We start from the raw sequence: 18,286 nt of genomic DNA on the forward strand, positions 1-18,286 counted from the left end.
TTTCTTTATTGTGAACGGACACCTGTCTCTGGTTGTTCCCATGCTTTGTGCCTAGTTCTGAGCACAGGATAAGTCTAATCCTTTTGGATTTCCCCAAATAAGATGGTAAGATCGTTGAGAGCTGTGAGTATGTTATAGGTTCCTCCCGGTGCCTGGGAACACATTTTAGAGCACTTAATATCATGGTTGAGAGCACAGGCTTTGGGGTCAAAAGGACCCAGATGGAAATCCTAGCCCCACCTTGTTCTGATAGGATGACTGTGGACAAGTCACTTAACCTTCTTAAGTATCTGTTTCCTTATTGGATTGCACTGGGTATTAAATAAGATAGTGAGTGAAAATGGTTAGTACAGTCCCTGATTCCAGTCAACCAGGAAATGATGTGTATGGTTAGAACGGGCTGGTTAAATTGAAAGGAAGTCTTGCCGAATGTCTTAGTGCTAAGTCAAGACTGCCTGGAATCTGAAGCCATGCTCCTCACGGAAATGAGTCTTTGATACTTACCTTGTAGAGCTTCTTAAACAGACAGAGGAAAATGGTGTTGCAAATTTCCTCTTTCTTGTGTCCCAACAGTAAGCTCAGTTTCCCCAGAAATATAGTACCGAGAGATTATATCACAATCTTTTTTTTAAAAATCATCACCCAAGGATATGTTTATTGATTTGAGAAAGCGAGGAAGTGGGGGGGGGGGGGGGGAGAGGAAAGAGAAAGAGAGAAAAACATCAATTGGTCAGTTGCCTCCTGTATGCACCCGGACCTGAGATGGAACCTGCAACCTATGTATGTACCCTGACCAGGAATCCAACCTGCGACCTTTTGGTGCACAGGTCAGTGCTCCAACTAATTGACCCACCCAGCCAGGCACAATGTAGAATCTTTATATCCTACAAAAAGACTGTGTCCTGAATTCCGGTGGTCTTCTTTCATAGGCTGATGAACCGGGCTTCTCCACCAAGAAAGAACCTTTGACTTCTTTAACTCTTTTCTCAAAGCCTCCTCCCTTGAGTCAGATCCAAGAACCTTCCAGCTTCTCCTCCCTCTGACCTTCCTTTCCTCTCTGGCTCCACCCAGGCTCCTCTTCCTTTCTGAGTTAAAGGCTCCCATGAATCTCCTCTAAATTTTAGAGTCTAAAAGGAGAGATTAAGAGCCAGCTGAAGTCTCAACAACCTGGAGAGTCCTCTCCCTCTTACTATTTGAAGGTGGTTTTTAGTTGAGAGGCTAATTAAGAGCTATATATTTGATGATAGAGTATTTGAATTGTTTGGCTAGTTTTGCAATTTTAAACTAAAACAAGCACCCGGTCCCCAAATTTATCATCACTGATATTGCCTTCAAGGGTTAAACACACTACTTTATTTTTCCTTCTGTTTTCTTCTATATCTATTTATTTGTGGTAGAGATCGTATTCCCTGGAATCTCTAAAACCAGATAATATGCTTTTGCTTTTTGACTTATTTCCAAATAAAAAAGCTAGTCTATAAGGAAGTATAGTCTTGGGACACGCCATGTATTTTATACCAAATGTGAGAAGTTAGTGTTTGCGTGGAAAGGGCTGGCAACCGAGGACACGGTTATCTTTTTCAATCGGGAGGGAGACACAAGCTCCTGACAGCTCTGAACTCCAGTTCTGGGTGAGTCTCTGGGGACCCAGACTCATACAGGGAGAGACTGGACTGTCTGGTATCGGGCGGAACTCGAGGGTGGCTTTTTCTCAGAGGTACTTGCAGAGATTACTGCGGGACACTGAGACCCAGGGCCTCTTAGGGCAGGATTGAGGATCAGCCATAGCTGTTTGCTCCGCCCTGTTGATTCCCTGAGAACCCGCCCCACCCAAGCAGAGGCTTGTGCATATGAATGACCTGGCCCTTTGCAATCTAAAATTACCTAACAAACTGCAGCTGGGTCAGAGAGACCCAGAACATCCAAAAGAAGGCTCAAGGCCCCATAGCAGCTTGCATTGCTTCACAGCTGGGCCTCATCTGGGCACCTCCAAAACCTAAACAAAGAAGAAGAATCTGCAGATCTCTCCATAGCTCCTGCTGGGTAGCCTCAGGCAGAGGCTAAATTAGCACCTCCTTAGAGATCCAAGAGCCAGTGTATCCAGTGGTCAGAGTGGGACCATCCAGATTACAACTCCTCAGATCCATAAGGGACACACTCAGGGGGCAGACTCAGTGAGCACCAAAGCCCCACTGAAGCAAGTCTTGCCCCAGAAGGGTGTCTCCAGCACAGAAGTAGACACAGCTGATTCTCACAGCCAATTGGCCTGGAGGTCAATTCCTCCCAGAGATACCTACAACAATCAAGCTTAACTACAACAAGACTGTGCACAAAGCCCACAAAGGGGTGCACCAAGAGTGTCCACCTCTGATAATTGGGGAAGCTGAGCCACTGGGCCCTATAGGATACCTAGCACAGAAAGCCACTCTATCAATGCAGGGAAGCAGCCAAAATGCAGAGACAAAGAAACAGGTCACAAATGACAGAAATGGAGGAAAGCAAACTACTGGATATAGAGTTCAAAATCATGGTTATAAGGTTTTTCAAGAATTTTCTAGAAACTGCTGATAAATTTAGTGAGACCCTTGATAAATGTAGTGAGACTCTCGAGGATATGAAAAAGGACCAACTAGAAATTAAGCATACACTGACTGAAATAAAGAATAATATACAGAGATCCAACAACAGAGACTAGAGGATTGCAAGAATCAAGTCAAAGATTTGAAATACGCAGAAGCAAAAAACACCCAAACGGAAAAGCAAAAAGAAAAAAGAATCCAAAAATATGAAGATAGTATAAGGAGCCTCTGGGACAACTTCAAGTGTACCAATATCCAAATCATGGGGTTGCCAGAAGAAGAGAGAGCAAGATATTAAAAACCTATTTGAAGAAATAATGACAGAAAACTTCCCCTACCTGGTGAAAGAAATAGACTTACAAGTCCAGGAAGTGCAGAGAACCCCAAACAAAAGGAATCCAAAGAGGACCACTCCAAGACACATCATAATTAAAATGCCAAGAGCAAAAGACAAAGAGAGAATCTTAAAACCAGCAAGAGAAAAACAGTTAGTTACCTACAAGGGAGTACCCATACGATTGTCAGCTGATTTCTCAACAGAAACTATGCAGGCCAGAAGGGAGTGGCAAGAAATATTCAAAGTGATGAATAGCAAGAACCTACAACCAAGAGTACTTTACCCAGCACAGTTATCATTCAGAATTGAAGGTCAGATAAAGATCTTCACAGATAAGAAAAAGCTAAAGGAGTTCATCACCACCAAACCAGTAATATGAAATGCTGAAAGGTGTTCTTTAAGAAGAGAAAGAAGAAGAAAAAGGTTAAGATAAAAATTATGAATAACAAATACATATCTATCAACAAGTGAATCTAAAAATCAAGTGAATAAAAAATCTGATGAACAGAATAAATTGGTGAATATAATAGAATCAGGGGCATAGAAAGGGAGTGGACTGACAATTCTCAGGGGGAAACGTTTGGGGGGTGCTGGAAGAGACTGGACAAAAATCGTACACCTATGGATGAGGACAGTGGGGTGGTGGGGTAAGGGCAGAGGGTGGGTGGGAACCGTGTGGAGGGGAGCTATTGGGGGGGGGGGGGGAGAGGAACAACTATAATAATCTGAACAAGAAAGATTTAATTTAAAAAAAAGAAGTTAGTGGAAGGTCATTTGGCTGTTCAGTCTAATTATCATATTAGCTCTTTATTAAATAGGATTAAAAATAAGCGCAGATATTATGAATTTCTCCAGCCTGAATCCTCTAGGTTAAGAGCACTTTCCTACATAACCACAATTCACATTCAGATTTTCCCAACTGTCCCTAACCTATCTTTTTTTGCTTAAACAAAACAAACAAAATAGATGAGAATCCTGGCAAGGTTCATGAATTTGTTGTTATGCTTTGTCTTTGTAAATTTAGAATAGTCCCTGCTTTTTGGGTATGTACGTTTCATGACATCGACCTTTTTGAAGAGGGCAGGACAGTTAATTTGTAGAATGCCCCACAATCTGGATCTGCCCAGTTGTTTCCTCATGTGCTTTTTGTTTTTAAATTTATTTTTTGGTAAATTTTTCAAAATATACTTCAGGGAATATGCATAAATCATAAGCATGCAGGTTTGTGAAAGTTAACTTTTTGGCCTCTGGGACTCTCAAAATCTGGCTATTTTGCAAACCCTTATCTCTGCACTTGTTTCTCCGTTGCTTTTAGAGAATGCCTAGAGCAGAAGCAGCTTCCTGGCACTTCCTTCAGCTCTGGGTGCTAAGGCTGGGCGACTTCCAATGTAGGCAGTTCCATTGTACTTATCTCAGATCTCCCACCGGGGTTTCAATTAGAGAAGTTATTGTTTAGTTCCCCTTCTAAAAGTGTTGTATTATGTAATTATCCTGGCTTAGGAGATTTGGGTTGTTTTTAAACCATGTGAATGAATTGGCTATTAAAAAAAGTCCTTTTAAAGGTCACGGTGATCTAATTCAATTGTTAAAACTGCTTTAATAACTAGGTTTCAATAAGACACAAAACAGGTGTTTTTTTTTCTTCACAAAATAGCATTATCTATCTATCTATCTATCTATCTACCTATCTATCTATCTGTCATCTATCTATTTATTTTGGTTGTAGAGATCCAACATAAGTCTATAATGGCTCACGGTCCTTTATTAAAAAATAAAAGACCAAATGTTAAAAATATTATAACTTTGTCTTTACTATCTTAATTACCCTTTCCCCAACTTTGTCTTTGCTATCTTAATTACCCTTTCCCCTCTTTTCTCGGACTCCAAAGCTCTTTCCTCTTTATCTTGTTCTCAACACATATGCCAAATGGTGATGACAGATGATGGTGTAAATTGGGGTCTTAACCTGAGGTTAGTGGGTCAATGGACCCTTTAAATTTACATGCATAGTGGGTGTGTATTTACTTATGAGCTTTGTTTTGGAGAGAAGTTTCCATAGATTTTTAGCAACTTTTTAGGAGGATCTTTGGGCCCAAAATGGTTAAGAGCACTGGCTTAGTTACTTCTTTCTGGGGCCTTTGATATTTTCTCTGACCCATGACACACTATTTTATTTTTTATTTTTAGTAACCTTTTTGTGTATTTGTTTTAGATTATAAAATTAGAAGAAATAAAATAAAATCCATTTATATTATTAGTCATTACCCAGAAATAACCATTGTATATATGGTACATACTTATCGATCAACCTATTAATCTATCAATCATCTCTCTGTCCCCCTACACACATGTTCATGCACAGATTAATAAAAAAGAATAATTCTATATGAATTCTTTCCACTTTGCTAAGTGTAGATCAATAACATTTTTGTTTAATTGCTGCAGAGTAGTCTGCAGTATGAATATATTGTAATTTATTTAGCCCCTTATTGATGGACACAGATATTTGTATTTTAACAGGAATCAAACCCTAGGCAACAAGAATAAAAGAAAAGACAGGAACTTGGGGTTTTTGCTGGTCACAAGTGCCCTCTTCCTTTGTCTTACCCTTCCAAGCTCCACATCAAAGGTTAGGCTCTGGACTTTGGGTCAGAGAACATGTTTGCTTTTTCCAAAAGAAAAGAAAAGAGAAATGTATTCTTACACACTTCCCTCTAAACTCCAAGATAGTGACAGGAATTGGCAAGTCATTTCAAATCAATAAAGAGTATAATAGTTTTGGATGATTGATTGATTTCCAAGCAGCTTTATTTAAGATATCACTTTTCAATTTTTAGTGTTCAGATGAGCCTAATTTTATATAGTTTACCTAAAGAAAGCACTCATAAAAATTATTGTGGAAGAAAATTGAATACTTTGTTAAAACCCTTTGCATCATATAACCCGGGAGAGACTTTAAACATATAAATATGTATGATTTCATTCCATTCTGTGTGTCTCTATTTATCTGTGATATATTGCTGAAAGAGCTGTTGCTGATTGTCTTTTCTTTCTTTTCTCGCTTATCTTTTTACCAAATGACACTACCAGATTAGAGGCTGCACCAGTCAGCACCCTCGGGTCCAGGGCTAGTAACTGTTCCCATCTGGCTCCCTGTGATTAATGGCGTTTATGTCATAGCATGAATAACATTTCGCTGTTCAATCAGCTGAGACTCTGGCCATTAAAAAAATTTACTACACAAAAATCAATAACCCATGGTTTTGGGAAAGGGGCAGTTTTCTTTAACAGTTATTCTCTTAGCCTGCTTGTAAAGATAAACAATTAAATTACCATACCCATTGAAAATAGTCCAGGCAACAAGAAGAAATATAAGCTCACAGATAAAGGATGACCTTAAGCAAGGACAGGTAGGAAGCCTTTTTAAGGAAGACAGAAGGCGACCAAAGAAACCCAATACCTTGCTGAAAGTCTTTAAGAATGTCACCCATTTTCACAGATCCAGCCAACAACACAACCTCAGACAGCTCAAGATGAGTTTCCAGAAAAGCATGGAAAATAAATTAGCTTGATGATAGCATTCTGTGACCGACTTAATGCCACTCACAACTCTCTGTGGACTTTAGCTACAATACAGAAAATCAATTTTATTTATTTGCCTCAAGTGTGCCGATTACAGTATTGCCACTTAGGAAAAACACACAAAATCTAAATAAGTAAATTTGCCAAGGTGGTGAAATTTCAGGCAAAATAAAATGGGAGATTGCTTTTTCAAGAGAGAATATAGGTAAAGATAAATCTTAGATGCTTTATTTTTGCGGGAAATGTGGCGTACTTTCAAAATGATGGTGTTGACCACGTATAGCAACATGTCTGAACAGGGTCAATGATCCTGATTCTCTTGTAGTTTATTTCACATGCCTTAGGTGAGCGCCTTGGGATGTTGCTCACACAGCCTGTCTTTTGCTGTGGAGGTTGTCACTGCTTTTGTGAGCAGCTCTAAGTTTTGGCTCAAACTGGATTATGCCTCACAGATTTATGCCCATAACTTTTGTCTCAGGCATCTGTGGCTGCAAGTAGCATTTTAGGAATTCGAATTATACCAGTTTGGCATCTTCACCATGAGCTTCAGCAAAGTGAAATTCTGAATGGGAATGTGAAGATTTCCCATTATATTTTACTTTATTTATCAAGTTCACAGCCCAGATGGTCAGCATCCTTGTTTTGATTGTAAGCTCTCTAAATAATCACCGACGTAGCCCAATAAAGAAGGAAGGAATGGCACCGTGTGCCTCTTCTCTGCACAGAAGATAGAACCCCTTTATGCACGGGATGGCCCTGCAGATTGCTCCTGCTCCATGAAGAGATGGCTAACCTTCGGCAAAGTGCTCTGGTAAAAGCATCATCTTTCCCGTTCCACCGTGTAATGACCGGGAGCGGAGAAGAGCTCTGTTTCCTGTCACCGCACTGCATCATTCTCATTTACATGATTGGCAGCTATTCCTTTGCTAGAAGTTTAAATGATCCCAAGAACTCTAAACCGAGTTCAGATGTTTGTTTATTGGAGCGGCCGCAGGCTTCTGTAAACAGTCTTTTGTGCTCTCCCAGTCTTAAGAAAAGGCTCTTCTCAGAATCGGCCCTTCCCCCCTCCCTGCTCTTTTCTGGTAACAGGCTTCACTTCAATGAAGAAAATCCAATAAAGGGCACAGGGGCTCAAAACTGGCCGGAAAGGAGACTCCAGTGGTGGGGCGACCTGAGACGGAAAGGCATGGGGACGCCACATCCTGCATTTGTGCTTTGTTTTTGCAACTTTGAGTTAGTTGCCTTAATGAATTAACCAGCAGTCTAGTCACGGAAAATGTTTCTCCCGTCCTGGTGGGGGAGCCAGATACTATAGATTTGCAACAGGAAGGCTGTTGATACGGGCTTCATTGTTGGGCCAGTCATTGGTGAGCTGGTGGCCAGACCGCAGGCCACACACTTCTGTGCAAATCTTCCGTGTACTGGGGCTGCCCGGGTATTGTTTGTGCTGTCGGAGTTGTGGCCAGGAAAACATGGTGAGCCTGGGCTTTCACGTCTTGTCTGTGTGTGTCCCCTCGGCGCTGAGGGGGGCGCAGGATGCCGGACTCAGCTTGGGGGCAGGGAGGGGGCTGTTGGAATCCAGGAGCGTGTGTGAGTGCTTTGTGGTTAATGCTTTTTTTCTGTGTCATCCTCCCCAGAGTTCCGGGAACGCGTCCTACCGCTGCTCTATGTCTTCCTCTGCGGATTTCTCCGATGAGGATGATTTCAGCCAGAAATCTGGCTCTGCATCTCCAGCTCCCGGAGACACCTTACCCTGGAATTTGCCTAAACATGAGAGATCGAAAAGAAAGATTCACGGGGGCTCGGTGCTGGACCCCGCCGAGCGGGCCGTGCTTAGGATAGCAGGTAAGGGCACGGGGAATGGATGGAGCCCGAAGGAGAGTTGCCCAAATTCACCCATCAGCTCCAGGGAGGGTGGTGGGGGTGGTGAGGGTGGGAGGGTGCCCAGTGCATCAGCTCCCAGATACGGAGCACAGATTGGTGCTCAAGGTGGGGGAGGGAGATGACCATATTTACTTTACGCCCCGATTTATTGATAGAGCAATTTGCCCTGCCTGCTGGTGACTAAGCTGTTTGGCCCAGTCTTCTGGCTGGATGAATCGATACCTTTGAAATGCAAGGAGCTATTTACACACATGTGCATTAAACTTTCCTATTTACATGTAGTAGCCACCGTGACAACCTCAAAGTACGGTATGAACTCCAGTAATCACTAGTGTGTTTGCTGGAAGCTGTGAGAGCCTTCATTTTCATCTTTGCCCGGGAGCACTAAGCTACGCAGATTTAACCGGGGTAGAGAGTCCTGGTGTTTGGTACCCAGGATGCAGAGGGTATTCCGGCAGCTCAGATGCCATTTTTTTCTTTCTTTTTTTAGTGTAGCATCTCCGTGAGCATCGTGTAGGAGCTTTGGAGGGTTTAGCCGTCATGCATTCCTGATTAATTAATATATGGGAGGCGCCAATGTTTCTGTTCAGTTAACCGGTGTTCCCTTGCACTGGCCGTAAAAGTCCAACCAGAAGTGATGGCTCATTTTACCCAGTTGAAAGCTGAGAACAGCTTGGAAATCAATCCTCCCACCTGCAGGGCCGGTATGGTTTGTGTGTATGTGTTCTGTGCAGGAAAGTTGCTTCCTGGGGCGGTTGTCCCTCCCTTTCTTCAATATTTATTTTTTCTCTCAGAAATAGTTACGGGGTAGGATGGAGTGTGTTCTTGGGGTTCTCTTGCAAAGGCCAAAGGCCCCATGTTTCTCCAAATTGGCTTCTGCACCCAGGTCAGCCCCCCTTTCCTCCCCATCCCCTGCTCTCAGCTCTGGGCCCCCTCCCACCCAGCTTGCTTTGCTTCCTTCTATAATTCGAAGTTGGTACTCTATCTTCCTCTGAGGGGGCTGTAGGGGACTAGCCAGGATCCCAGCCACCCTGGCAGCCGAGAGTCTCCCTAGAGTCCCCCCAGTGGGATTTTCTGATTACAGGGAAAAACAAACAGCGCCCAGCCAGCCATTCTCTGTTCTGGGTTTCTGGGGCAACAGCCTGAGCTTCTTCTGGCTTCCCTTGTGAGATGCTGGCTGGTCTCACCCAGGCTTTTGGAGTAGAGCAAGGGGAGGAGGAGGCAGGAGGAGGACAGAGAGACTGTTTGAGAGCCAGGGGAGAGTGAGCAGGGGTGGCTTGGGGAGCTGGGGCAGACCTGGCTCTCAGTGCCCGTCTGGAGTACTCAAAAGTCTTTAGTCACTGAGGCCTGACTTCTTGCCCTGTTGAGACACCCCCGGCCTGCCCTCCTGCAGGACTGAGGCACCAGGAGGGACAGTGCCGGTGACAGATGTTTGGCTCAGCAGAAAGGGAAGACGGGAAAGGAGGATGGGGAGCGAAGTTGTTGGGGCTTTGTGCAAAGCCTGGGTGTCGGAATGGGAGGCCTGTATTCCGTACATTTTTGTGGAAGGTAGAAGGTGGCTTCTGGCTTGAGTTGTGATTGTGGTGGCAGAGGTGGATATTTTGATTTAGGTAGCTAAGGAAGGGGATTTGAAAGAATAATCGTGCAGGTGTGTGTCTGGAGAATGAGAGTATGTAAACTGAGGGAGATGGCCTGGCAGACAGCCAAGCGAAGCTGGTGGAAGTAACTTGAAGTGTATGCGCGCAAAGTGCGGAAGAACTTGGGATGCCATGGACAAGCAGACGCTGATGCTAGTAGACTGTAGACTCCATGAGGGCAGGGGCCATGTCTTATTTTTTTTTGTGTAAAACGTTCATTGAGTGATTTGTGGGGTAGCTACGAAGTTAGTGGTAGTTGCTGCACTCAAGACCTCCAAGTGACATAACTTTTAAGATTATATTAATTGGCAACAGAATGCAACCAAATTAAACAACAAACAGAACAAACAGCCCTAGTATGGAAGTGTACTACTTTGTTTAAAATAAATATTGGTAACATGCTGTTTGCTACACAAGTCATAATCAATAATCATACATGGAACATAGACTTGGGGGCCAGTTCATAAATATCTGTGGCTCAAATATGAATTCAGATGTATTATGTGTGAAATTTGCTACTGATCACCCAGTGTGAGGATCAGGGAACAGGCCTTCTGAGGGAATTTGGTACTGAGGATAGTCTGAAAACATACTGTTAATATTTCTACTTCTGGGGGTTGGGGGGGGGGCGGGAAGAGATTAACCAATGAGCTTATATGTGTATATGCATAGCCAATAGTGCAGGGAAGGCCTGGGGAGGGGAAGGAAGTGGGGTGGGAGGGGTGAGTGGGGGGGGGGGACATCTGTAATACTTTCAATGGTAAAGATGAAAAAAATAGATTTTGATTTCTAATTTTATTAGACATTTTCATACTCTGCCTAAAGCTCACCTTATCTTGGAAATTCATCCCTAGTAAGAGATGGGGTGAGGTTCTGACATGTATGAGGATGTCCATAGTGTTCATTGCTTAGTAATAAAGGATTTAAAAGTTCAATATTTTTTGATTTTTAAGGGCATAACAATAGAATTGAATATGAAAATGCCTAGAGCCAAAAAACCCCCAAAAACCCCAGATGATCTGTGGAATGCCTTAATTCACTCACATTTTATAAATATTTATGGAGCCTCTGGAATAAAATGAAGAAAAGCACACAGTTCCGCCTTTAAAGAAGTCCTAGTCTCATATGATAAATGGATGTGCTGGTAGTTATACCTGGTGTGAGAGATGCAGTGTAATGGCTGGAAGGACCTAATAGTAAAAGAACCGAGAGGAGAGTCTAATTAACTTGGATAGAGAAGGGCAGGTATGGGGGGTCCTGAAGGGTTTCTGAGGGGGAAGTGGCACTTGAGGTGAGATTTAAAGAGCCTGATGGAAGTGGGGTGAAAGGGAAAGCCATTTCAGAGGGAGGGCTGGGAACTACAGGAACAAAGATAGGGAGGATGTGTTGCTAAAGCATGGGGTTTGGGATAGCAGGAACTATGAAGGTGCTCGCGTGCAATACTGAGGAGATTGGACTATTTATACTTAAGTGGCGGGGAACAGCTGAAAGATTTTTAACCCGTGCAGTGACATCATCAGGTTTGCATTTCAGAGAGTCTTCTTGGTGATGGTGTCATATGTCGGACACTTTATGTTTTTAAAAGTGCTTTTGCATTTATTATATAGTTTCTTTATTTTAACGTCGTCGAGTATAACATATGCCTCTCTTATCTCTTAGAGGTGTCAATGTGAGAATAAGATAGAAGAATGTAAGGAAATGCCCATTGTATAATGCCTTTTACATAAAAAAGTACGGATCTGCTGTTCTTAGCTACAGGATATCTTAAATTGAATTTTTCAGTCTCCCAGTGCCTATGAGGGCACATGGTTTATCACTGACAATGCTATATTAAAATACAGATTTTTTTTTTTTTTATCTCATGTGAATTCAGTGAAATTGGAGGATGGTAAGCAGAGTCAGGTAAACGCATCCAGCCAGGAAGTGGTAGAGCTGGGATCTGAATTCAGGCAGGCTTGACTCCAGAGGCCCTGCTGTGCTCCCCCTGCTTCCCTAAGGAATACACTATTACCAGCAGCAGTTTGTCCCAGTATTGCCAATTCCAAGAATGCACGGGGCAAAGGCTGTGTTTGCAGACAACCCTAAATGCTGCTTCTGTTCATTTCGACTGGCTCCTTAAATGGACATTTAAAACCATTTAAGTGTGCACCGATGAGATTCATAAAATGGTTCTACTGAGTATCAGTCTGATGAAAACTCAGACTGTGCCCTCAGTGACCTTAGTCATTGTGAGGGAGACAAGGCAGTTTTGAGAATCTACCTCTGTGCATATGGAAGGACTGTAAATGGAATGACTCTTGGGAATCTAATTGCTAACCCTCTCATTTCAAGAAGGTGCCCCCTACGATATGTCTTTGTTACTTCACATGAACGCCTATCAAGTTGTAAGAAAACTCTAGTGATCCTGAAGGCTCAGTGGGACATGGGATCAAACTCAGATTAGAAGCTAGTGATCAGAACAGAAAAGAGAGATGTGGTCTTGCTTTGTTTGGAATAGGCCAATTGCTGAGGAGAAGTAAAAATGCCCAATTCAAACTTGTTTTTTTTTTCCCAAGAGTACTTACCTCCTTCTGAGAGTTAATGGAAGGAAAATGGTCCAGATTCACAACACTGAAAAAGGAAAGAAAAAATAATTCACCAAGGGTTAGTATATATGAAAGGAAGACACAAGGAGGGAAGATGTGGGCTAGAGGTGAAGTTGTCCGAAGTCAGATGGTGAAGCCTGGCTGTGTGGCTCCGTGGTTGAGCATGGATCTATGAACCAGGAGGGCACAGTTTGATTCCAGTCAGGGCACATGCCCAGGTTGCAGTCTCCACCCCTAGTAGGAGGCTTGCAAGAGGCAGCGGATCAATGATTATCTCATCATTGGTGTTTCTCTCTCTCTCTCCCTCTCCCTTCAAATACCTCAGATGGTGAACAATGAGCTACTTTACCCAGTGATAATAATAGCTAACACTTATAAAGCTATTTAATATGGCAGCTTTAGGAGTTAGCCACTGTTATCCCCATTTTTCTATGAAAAGAGACTCCGAGAGGGTAACTCGCCTGTGTCAGAGTTACCAAGGAGCCAGGATTCCATCCAGAGCAGCCTGACTGCATCGATACTCTGAAATATATCCATTTACACGCCTGGGTACCAACTGGTTTCTCCAGGGGACCCTTTAAACTCACCCACTTCAAAGTCTGATATGCCAAAGTTAAATGAATTGTTCCCATTTTTATTCAAGTCCAGTACTCACCAGTACTGTGGGGAATGACTATGGGTAGAGAGGAGGAGGGCGGTGGCAAAGTAAGCTGGGGGAGTTGTAACCGGCTGGGGCTGTGGCCGCCGCGGAGCCCAGCGGCAAATTCGCCTGCTGGCTCTGGGGGGCGGAAGGGAGGGACCGCGGGCTGGTGCTCCGGCCGCGGGGTGGCCGAGCGCGCAGGCGCAGACACGCGGCTGTCAGGCCCTGATGCGCGGGGCCACCTGCAGAGGCCGCCTGCTCTGCCCCGAAATGTGCCCCGGGCGGGGACCCCCGTGCCCTTCCCGCTTTGTGCGGCCACCGAATGACCCGCGTCCTCACGTGCCATCAGCTGGATCGCAAAATGCATTTCCCCCCCCTCCTCCCCGCCGCCCCTTCCCCACGGGGGGTGGCCGGCTCCCCCGCAGGGGGCTGCGCACAGCGGCGGCCGCGATCTGCCGCTTTGGCTTTGTTGTTTCCCAGGCACCTGTTGTGGGTCCCAAATAGAAACCTCGTCCTCGGGGATCCGGGGAGGCCGGCCAGCGTCCGGGGGTGGGCGTGCTTGGCGGCGCGGTCCACCCGGTGGGCGGACCAGGAGAGGGGGTCTGGGGCGCGCGGCTCAGCCTGGAAGGGAGGGGCCCGCGGCGCCGGGTCGGAGCCGAGCCAGCCGGGGTGCTGACCGCCGGGTTCGCCCCCTCCCTTCCGCCCTCCCCCCTGCGCCCTCCCTCTCTCCCGGGGCGCGGGCGGGCGAGCGTCTGCGGCGCGGCGGCCAGGAAATGCCGCAGATGCGCCGCGCAGCATCCCGAGCGGAGGCAGCGCGCCGGTCCCCCCGCACGGCCGCCGCCGTCTCGGTCCGGCCCGGAGCAGGCGCCTAGCGCACGGCCAGGGCGGCGGCCGCGTGAGCTCGGAGGGTCCCGGCGCCCGCTGCCCCGGCCCGTCCCCGCCCGTCCCCGCCGCGCTCCAGGCTCCTCCGCGGCGCTGGTCGTGGCGTGGCGCTGCTGTCACCGCCCCCGAGGTCGCCGAGATTGGCTGCTGCTGAAACCCAAGAGCGACTCCGGCTCCGCGGGAGCGGGCGGCCGAGCACCGCGGCCAGCCAGGGGGCCTGGGCGTTTCCTCTGCCGGCCCGGCGCCCGCCGGCCCCCCGCCGCCCCCTCGCCCCCGGCTCGGCGTCTCCGGCTCCGGCGCGCTCCCGGCTTGCCGCTCCTTCCGCTTTTCCCGTTCTTGCTGAGTAAGACGCCGTACTGTCCCGGTTCCGAGGGGGAGAGGGGAACTGGCCAGTCATCGCGCAGAGAAACTTGGGCATGGCGGGGTACCTCTCCCCAGCCGCGTACCTGTACGTGGAGGAGCAGGAGTACCTCCAGGCCTACGAGGATGTGCTGGAGAGGTACAAAGGTACGTGGCTCCCCTGCCCGGGCTGCAGGGCTGGGCGCGGACCAGCGGGGTAACCGTTACCTTTGCTTCACCCGAGCCACCGCCGTTTGGGCACAAGTAAACAGGTGTCTGGACCGGATCTGGGGAATGAACCCTTTGGTCCTTTTGGATGAGATTCGGTGCCCCCAATGCTGGGAGGGTGGTGGGGTGGGCGATGGGTCCGGAGACGCCCTTGGTGGGGTGGGGTGGAGTGTGGGGGGGAGGGGATTGGTTTCCAAGAAGCATATTGCGTTTTTTTTTTTGGTGTTTTTTTTTTTTCTCCCTTGTAAAGGCTCTTAGCACTACGCATAATCATAATTCTCCCTGGGAGGGTGGATCCCGATTAATTCTCCGTGGGATTACTAAGGCATTGCTGCCCTCGCTTGGCACAGTTGATTAGCCTATAGAAAAGGTTCTTGGATTCTTAAATGGACTATTTCACCGCCGAGAGCATCACCAAGTCGTTTTTCTTCAAAATGACCTTATTTGACAAAAGTTTATGGATTGAGACCCTATATCTATCCATATGTATCGTAAACATTATTTGACAGTGTGATGCTGTAAGACTTTAGTCAGTGAGACTTGTACATTTAAATGTAAAGGAGTATATTTGGAGATGTTATTCTGTCTTATCCTTTGTATTTGGGAAACTCTATGTTAAACTGGTAAATATTGATATTTTGAGTATTAAGTTTACGTTGACTTTGTGGTGAAATATAGCATTAGACAAAGTGCACGTTGGCATCTTAAAGGGCCTTTTTGTCTCAGGAAATTATTTTTCAGTGTGTACAGAGTATCTCTTACTGTGTCTCCTAAAACACTTTACACCCAAAGGTGGATCATAGAGTCTTAATGTGTTAATAGTGAATAGTAGCCTGTTTCATAGATTGGGTTCAAATAGTTTTGCATTTTGAATCTTTGCTTTGGTTTAAGACACCCACTTTCTATAAATTGAATGGGGGTTTTATGGTTAAAATGCACATATTAATAGTTCCTTATTAGTTGGCAGTAGAAATATAAAATCCTGAATTTTATATTTGAATTCTAGATCTCCAAGAAGCTCAAAACTTACCCACAAATGTGTTTTTTCTCTTTCTAGAGCATGTTTTCTTACTGACATGCTTTTAATCCATGTAGAATTTTGTAAACAATCAGAACTCCTCTGTGCCAAGACCCTTCTGTGTATAATGCTGCCACTGAGCAAGTGCAGCGATAGTTCAGGCTACAGCACATTTGTAGAATTTGTGTACGTACCTATGTGCACATGTAATGTGCTCATGGCTATATCTCTCTCCATGTAAAAAATAAAATTCTTAACTGGTTGTCTCGAGAATTTTACAAATGAGAAATATCAATATAGACTAGTATATTTATTGAAGACATACACCTGTGCTCTTTAAAGTCAGAAAAACAAAGTCTGAAAGTCCTAAAGGATATACATTTTTTACTTTTGAAAGAAATTATAGTTGGATGAATGTTTTTTTGCCCCATCAAGTTTTACATCAGTGACACATGGGTGATTTCAGGTAACGTTGAAAACTAATGTAACTCAGGTGCTGATATGACTTGTCCAGAGGAAGCAGACATTATTTAAAAGCTTTTCTTCATTTGTTTTTAGAAGTAAAAGGAAATTAAAGATGTACAGGCCATTACAGTTCTCACATCACTACATTTTAATTTTACCCTAATAATCAGTATTGCACATAATCAGGTACTTTTCCAAACATATACTTACTGCAAAATTTTGCTGAAAAAAGTGATGGTTCTTACCTTTATTTTCTTTGTGGCTTTAAAATCAATTTGTACTCGGCTTTACAGATGTTCTATATTTCATTTAGTGTTGGAAAGAAAAGTAAGTGTATTACATGAAAAACCAGAGACCTGGAAAACTCATTGTTTCCTGATGTTTTGAAGGCAGTTATGATTTCCCATCAGTATCCAATACGATGACTTCACTACAGTGCTTATTATCCTGATGACTTGCTATGGGGGCTGATCTAATCAGAAAAGAATGGTAGGCTTTGGATAGGGAGTGTCAGTTCACTAAACTTTCAAAGTACAGTTGCTCATTTGCTGAAATCATGCATTGTTCAAAACATTTTACATTCCCACTTGAACGTAAGAGGGGTTATTTTGATTTTTATTTCTGGCAAAGTTTCTTGGTTACAGAATGAGTTTGCATTGAGCTAGAATATTATCAGGTTGCCATGTTATCATATGCCCAGCTGTTGAATAGTGCTAAGTGGTAGAGTCAGCTGGAACCAATTCAAAATCTGTCTGTTGTCAGAAACGTAGAATTATGATAATCTATAATGTTAGCATTTAGGAGTATTAGATTCAGAAGTTGAGGGTTTTGTTAGACTCAGTCCTCAGACGGCCTTGGAAGGACTTCAAACCCAGCTCTCTGTAGAAAAACAAGAATGGGGCGAGTGAGGCCTAAGTATTTATGGTGTGGCCTATTCTGGTATCTTGCTTTGGTCCTTGACTTCTGAGTGAAAATAGGCAACTGTTCGCTGAATTAGAATAACACAGAAAAAGCTATTTGCTACAGAAGGGCATAGTGTTCTGATTCATGTTCTAATCCTTTAACTTATAAAATAAATTCACAACTAGAATGTTCAGGGATCTGATTTAAAAAATCACATTATTGATACCACAGTCAGGGTGAATAAAAGCATTTATTTATGAATAAAACCTTTTAAATTATTGTTTATGCTAGAAATGTCCATATTAGTAGCTTTCTTTCATACCTGTAGTAAATTACCCGGTCTGTTTGTCATAAAAACATTTTTTTTTGGTAAATTAGCATGAAAGATGCAGTGTTTTTCTTGTCAGTGTAAGGAAACTAACCTATATACTGCAATTATTATGAACTCATATATTGTTATTAAAATTAATTAGCTGTCACTTTAATCTGTGAAATTCTGTGCTTTGAGTCTGCCATTAGATATTATATTCTCAACACATTGTTACTTTTTAAAATATGATGATACATGTGAAAATGAGATCATTCATGTGAACCCAATAAATTTTATTCTATATATTTTAGACTTAATTTAAAAAGCTAAAATACTTTGGTCCAGAACAATGGATATTGTCCCCTTGACCTGGAAATTAGTTGTCCTCAGACAGCTGTAAAAAGTGTTTCCTTATTATTCTCTATGAAAGCCGAATGGCAGATCTGTTACTTGTCTATACTATCACTAAAAAACCCTCTTCGATTATTTAGAAAAAAGTCAAAATTTTCAGTTTTTCACAACAACTTTTGAGGAGTTTCTTTAGTCCCTTCTGTCAATAGGGCAATCTAATTCTGCTTATGTGCATGGTGTCAACAGGAATTGAGATCCACTCAAATGTTGTTTTCATTTTCAGTTCAGTTTTATGGCCTACAGAAATACGTGATTGGCAAAAATCCTGTCTTTTTACACTGTACACCAACTCTGGTGCCAGTTGAATTGAAAGTTGGAGTACAGTAATCCTCCCATATCTACTGGGGATACATTCCAAGAACCCCAATGGATGCCCCAAAATAGGGTAGTATTGAACTCTATACATTATGTTTTTTACATACATAGACTTTATGGCTTCTCTTTGGCATGTCTGAATGGCATCATTACTCTTGTGCTTAGGGCTAC

The 18,286-nt window shown here is 44.0% G+C and overlaps 1 protein-coding gene across 20 annotated transcripts in view; it reads left to right on the plus strand.

Annotated features, from left to right (window-relative positions):
* Window positions 1-18,286, plus strand: part of DST (dystonin) — a 440,752-nt gene that overhangs the window by 85,966 nt on the left and 336,500 nt on the right. For 13 of the 20 annotated variants that reach the window (XM_059701312.1, XM_059701317.1, XM_059701314.1 and 10 more), the window contains exon 4: window positions 8,136-8,343. In XM_059701312.1, coding sequence (XP_059557295.1) covers window positions 8,136-8,343 — 208 coding nt within the window. Of the gene's footprint in view, window positions 1-8,135; window positions 8,344-13,986; window positions 14,634-18,286 lie in introns of those variants that run through there. The other 7 variants (XM_059701321.1, XM_059701323.1, XM_059701325.1 and 4 more) reach the window with 3 other exon arrangements.

This window comes from Myotis daubentonii, chromosome 6, assembly GCF_963259705.1.
Source record: "Myotis daubentonii chromosome 6, mMyoDau2.1, whole genome shotgun sequence".
Taxonomy (NCBI): domain Eukaryota; kingdom Metazoa; phylum Chordata; class Mammalia; order Chiroptera; family Vespertilionidae; genus Myotis; species Myotis daubentonii.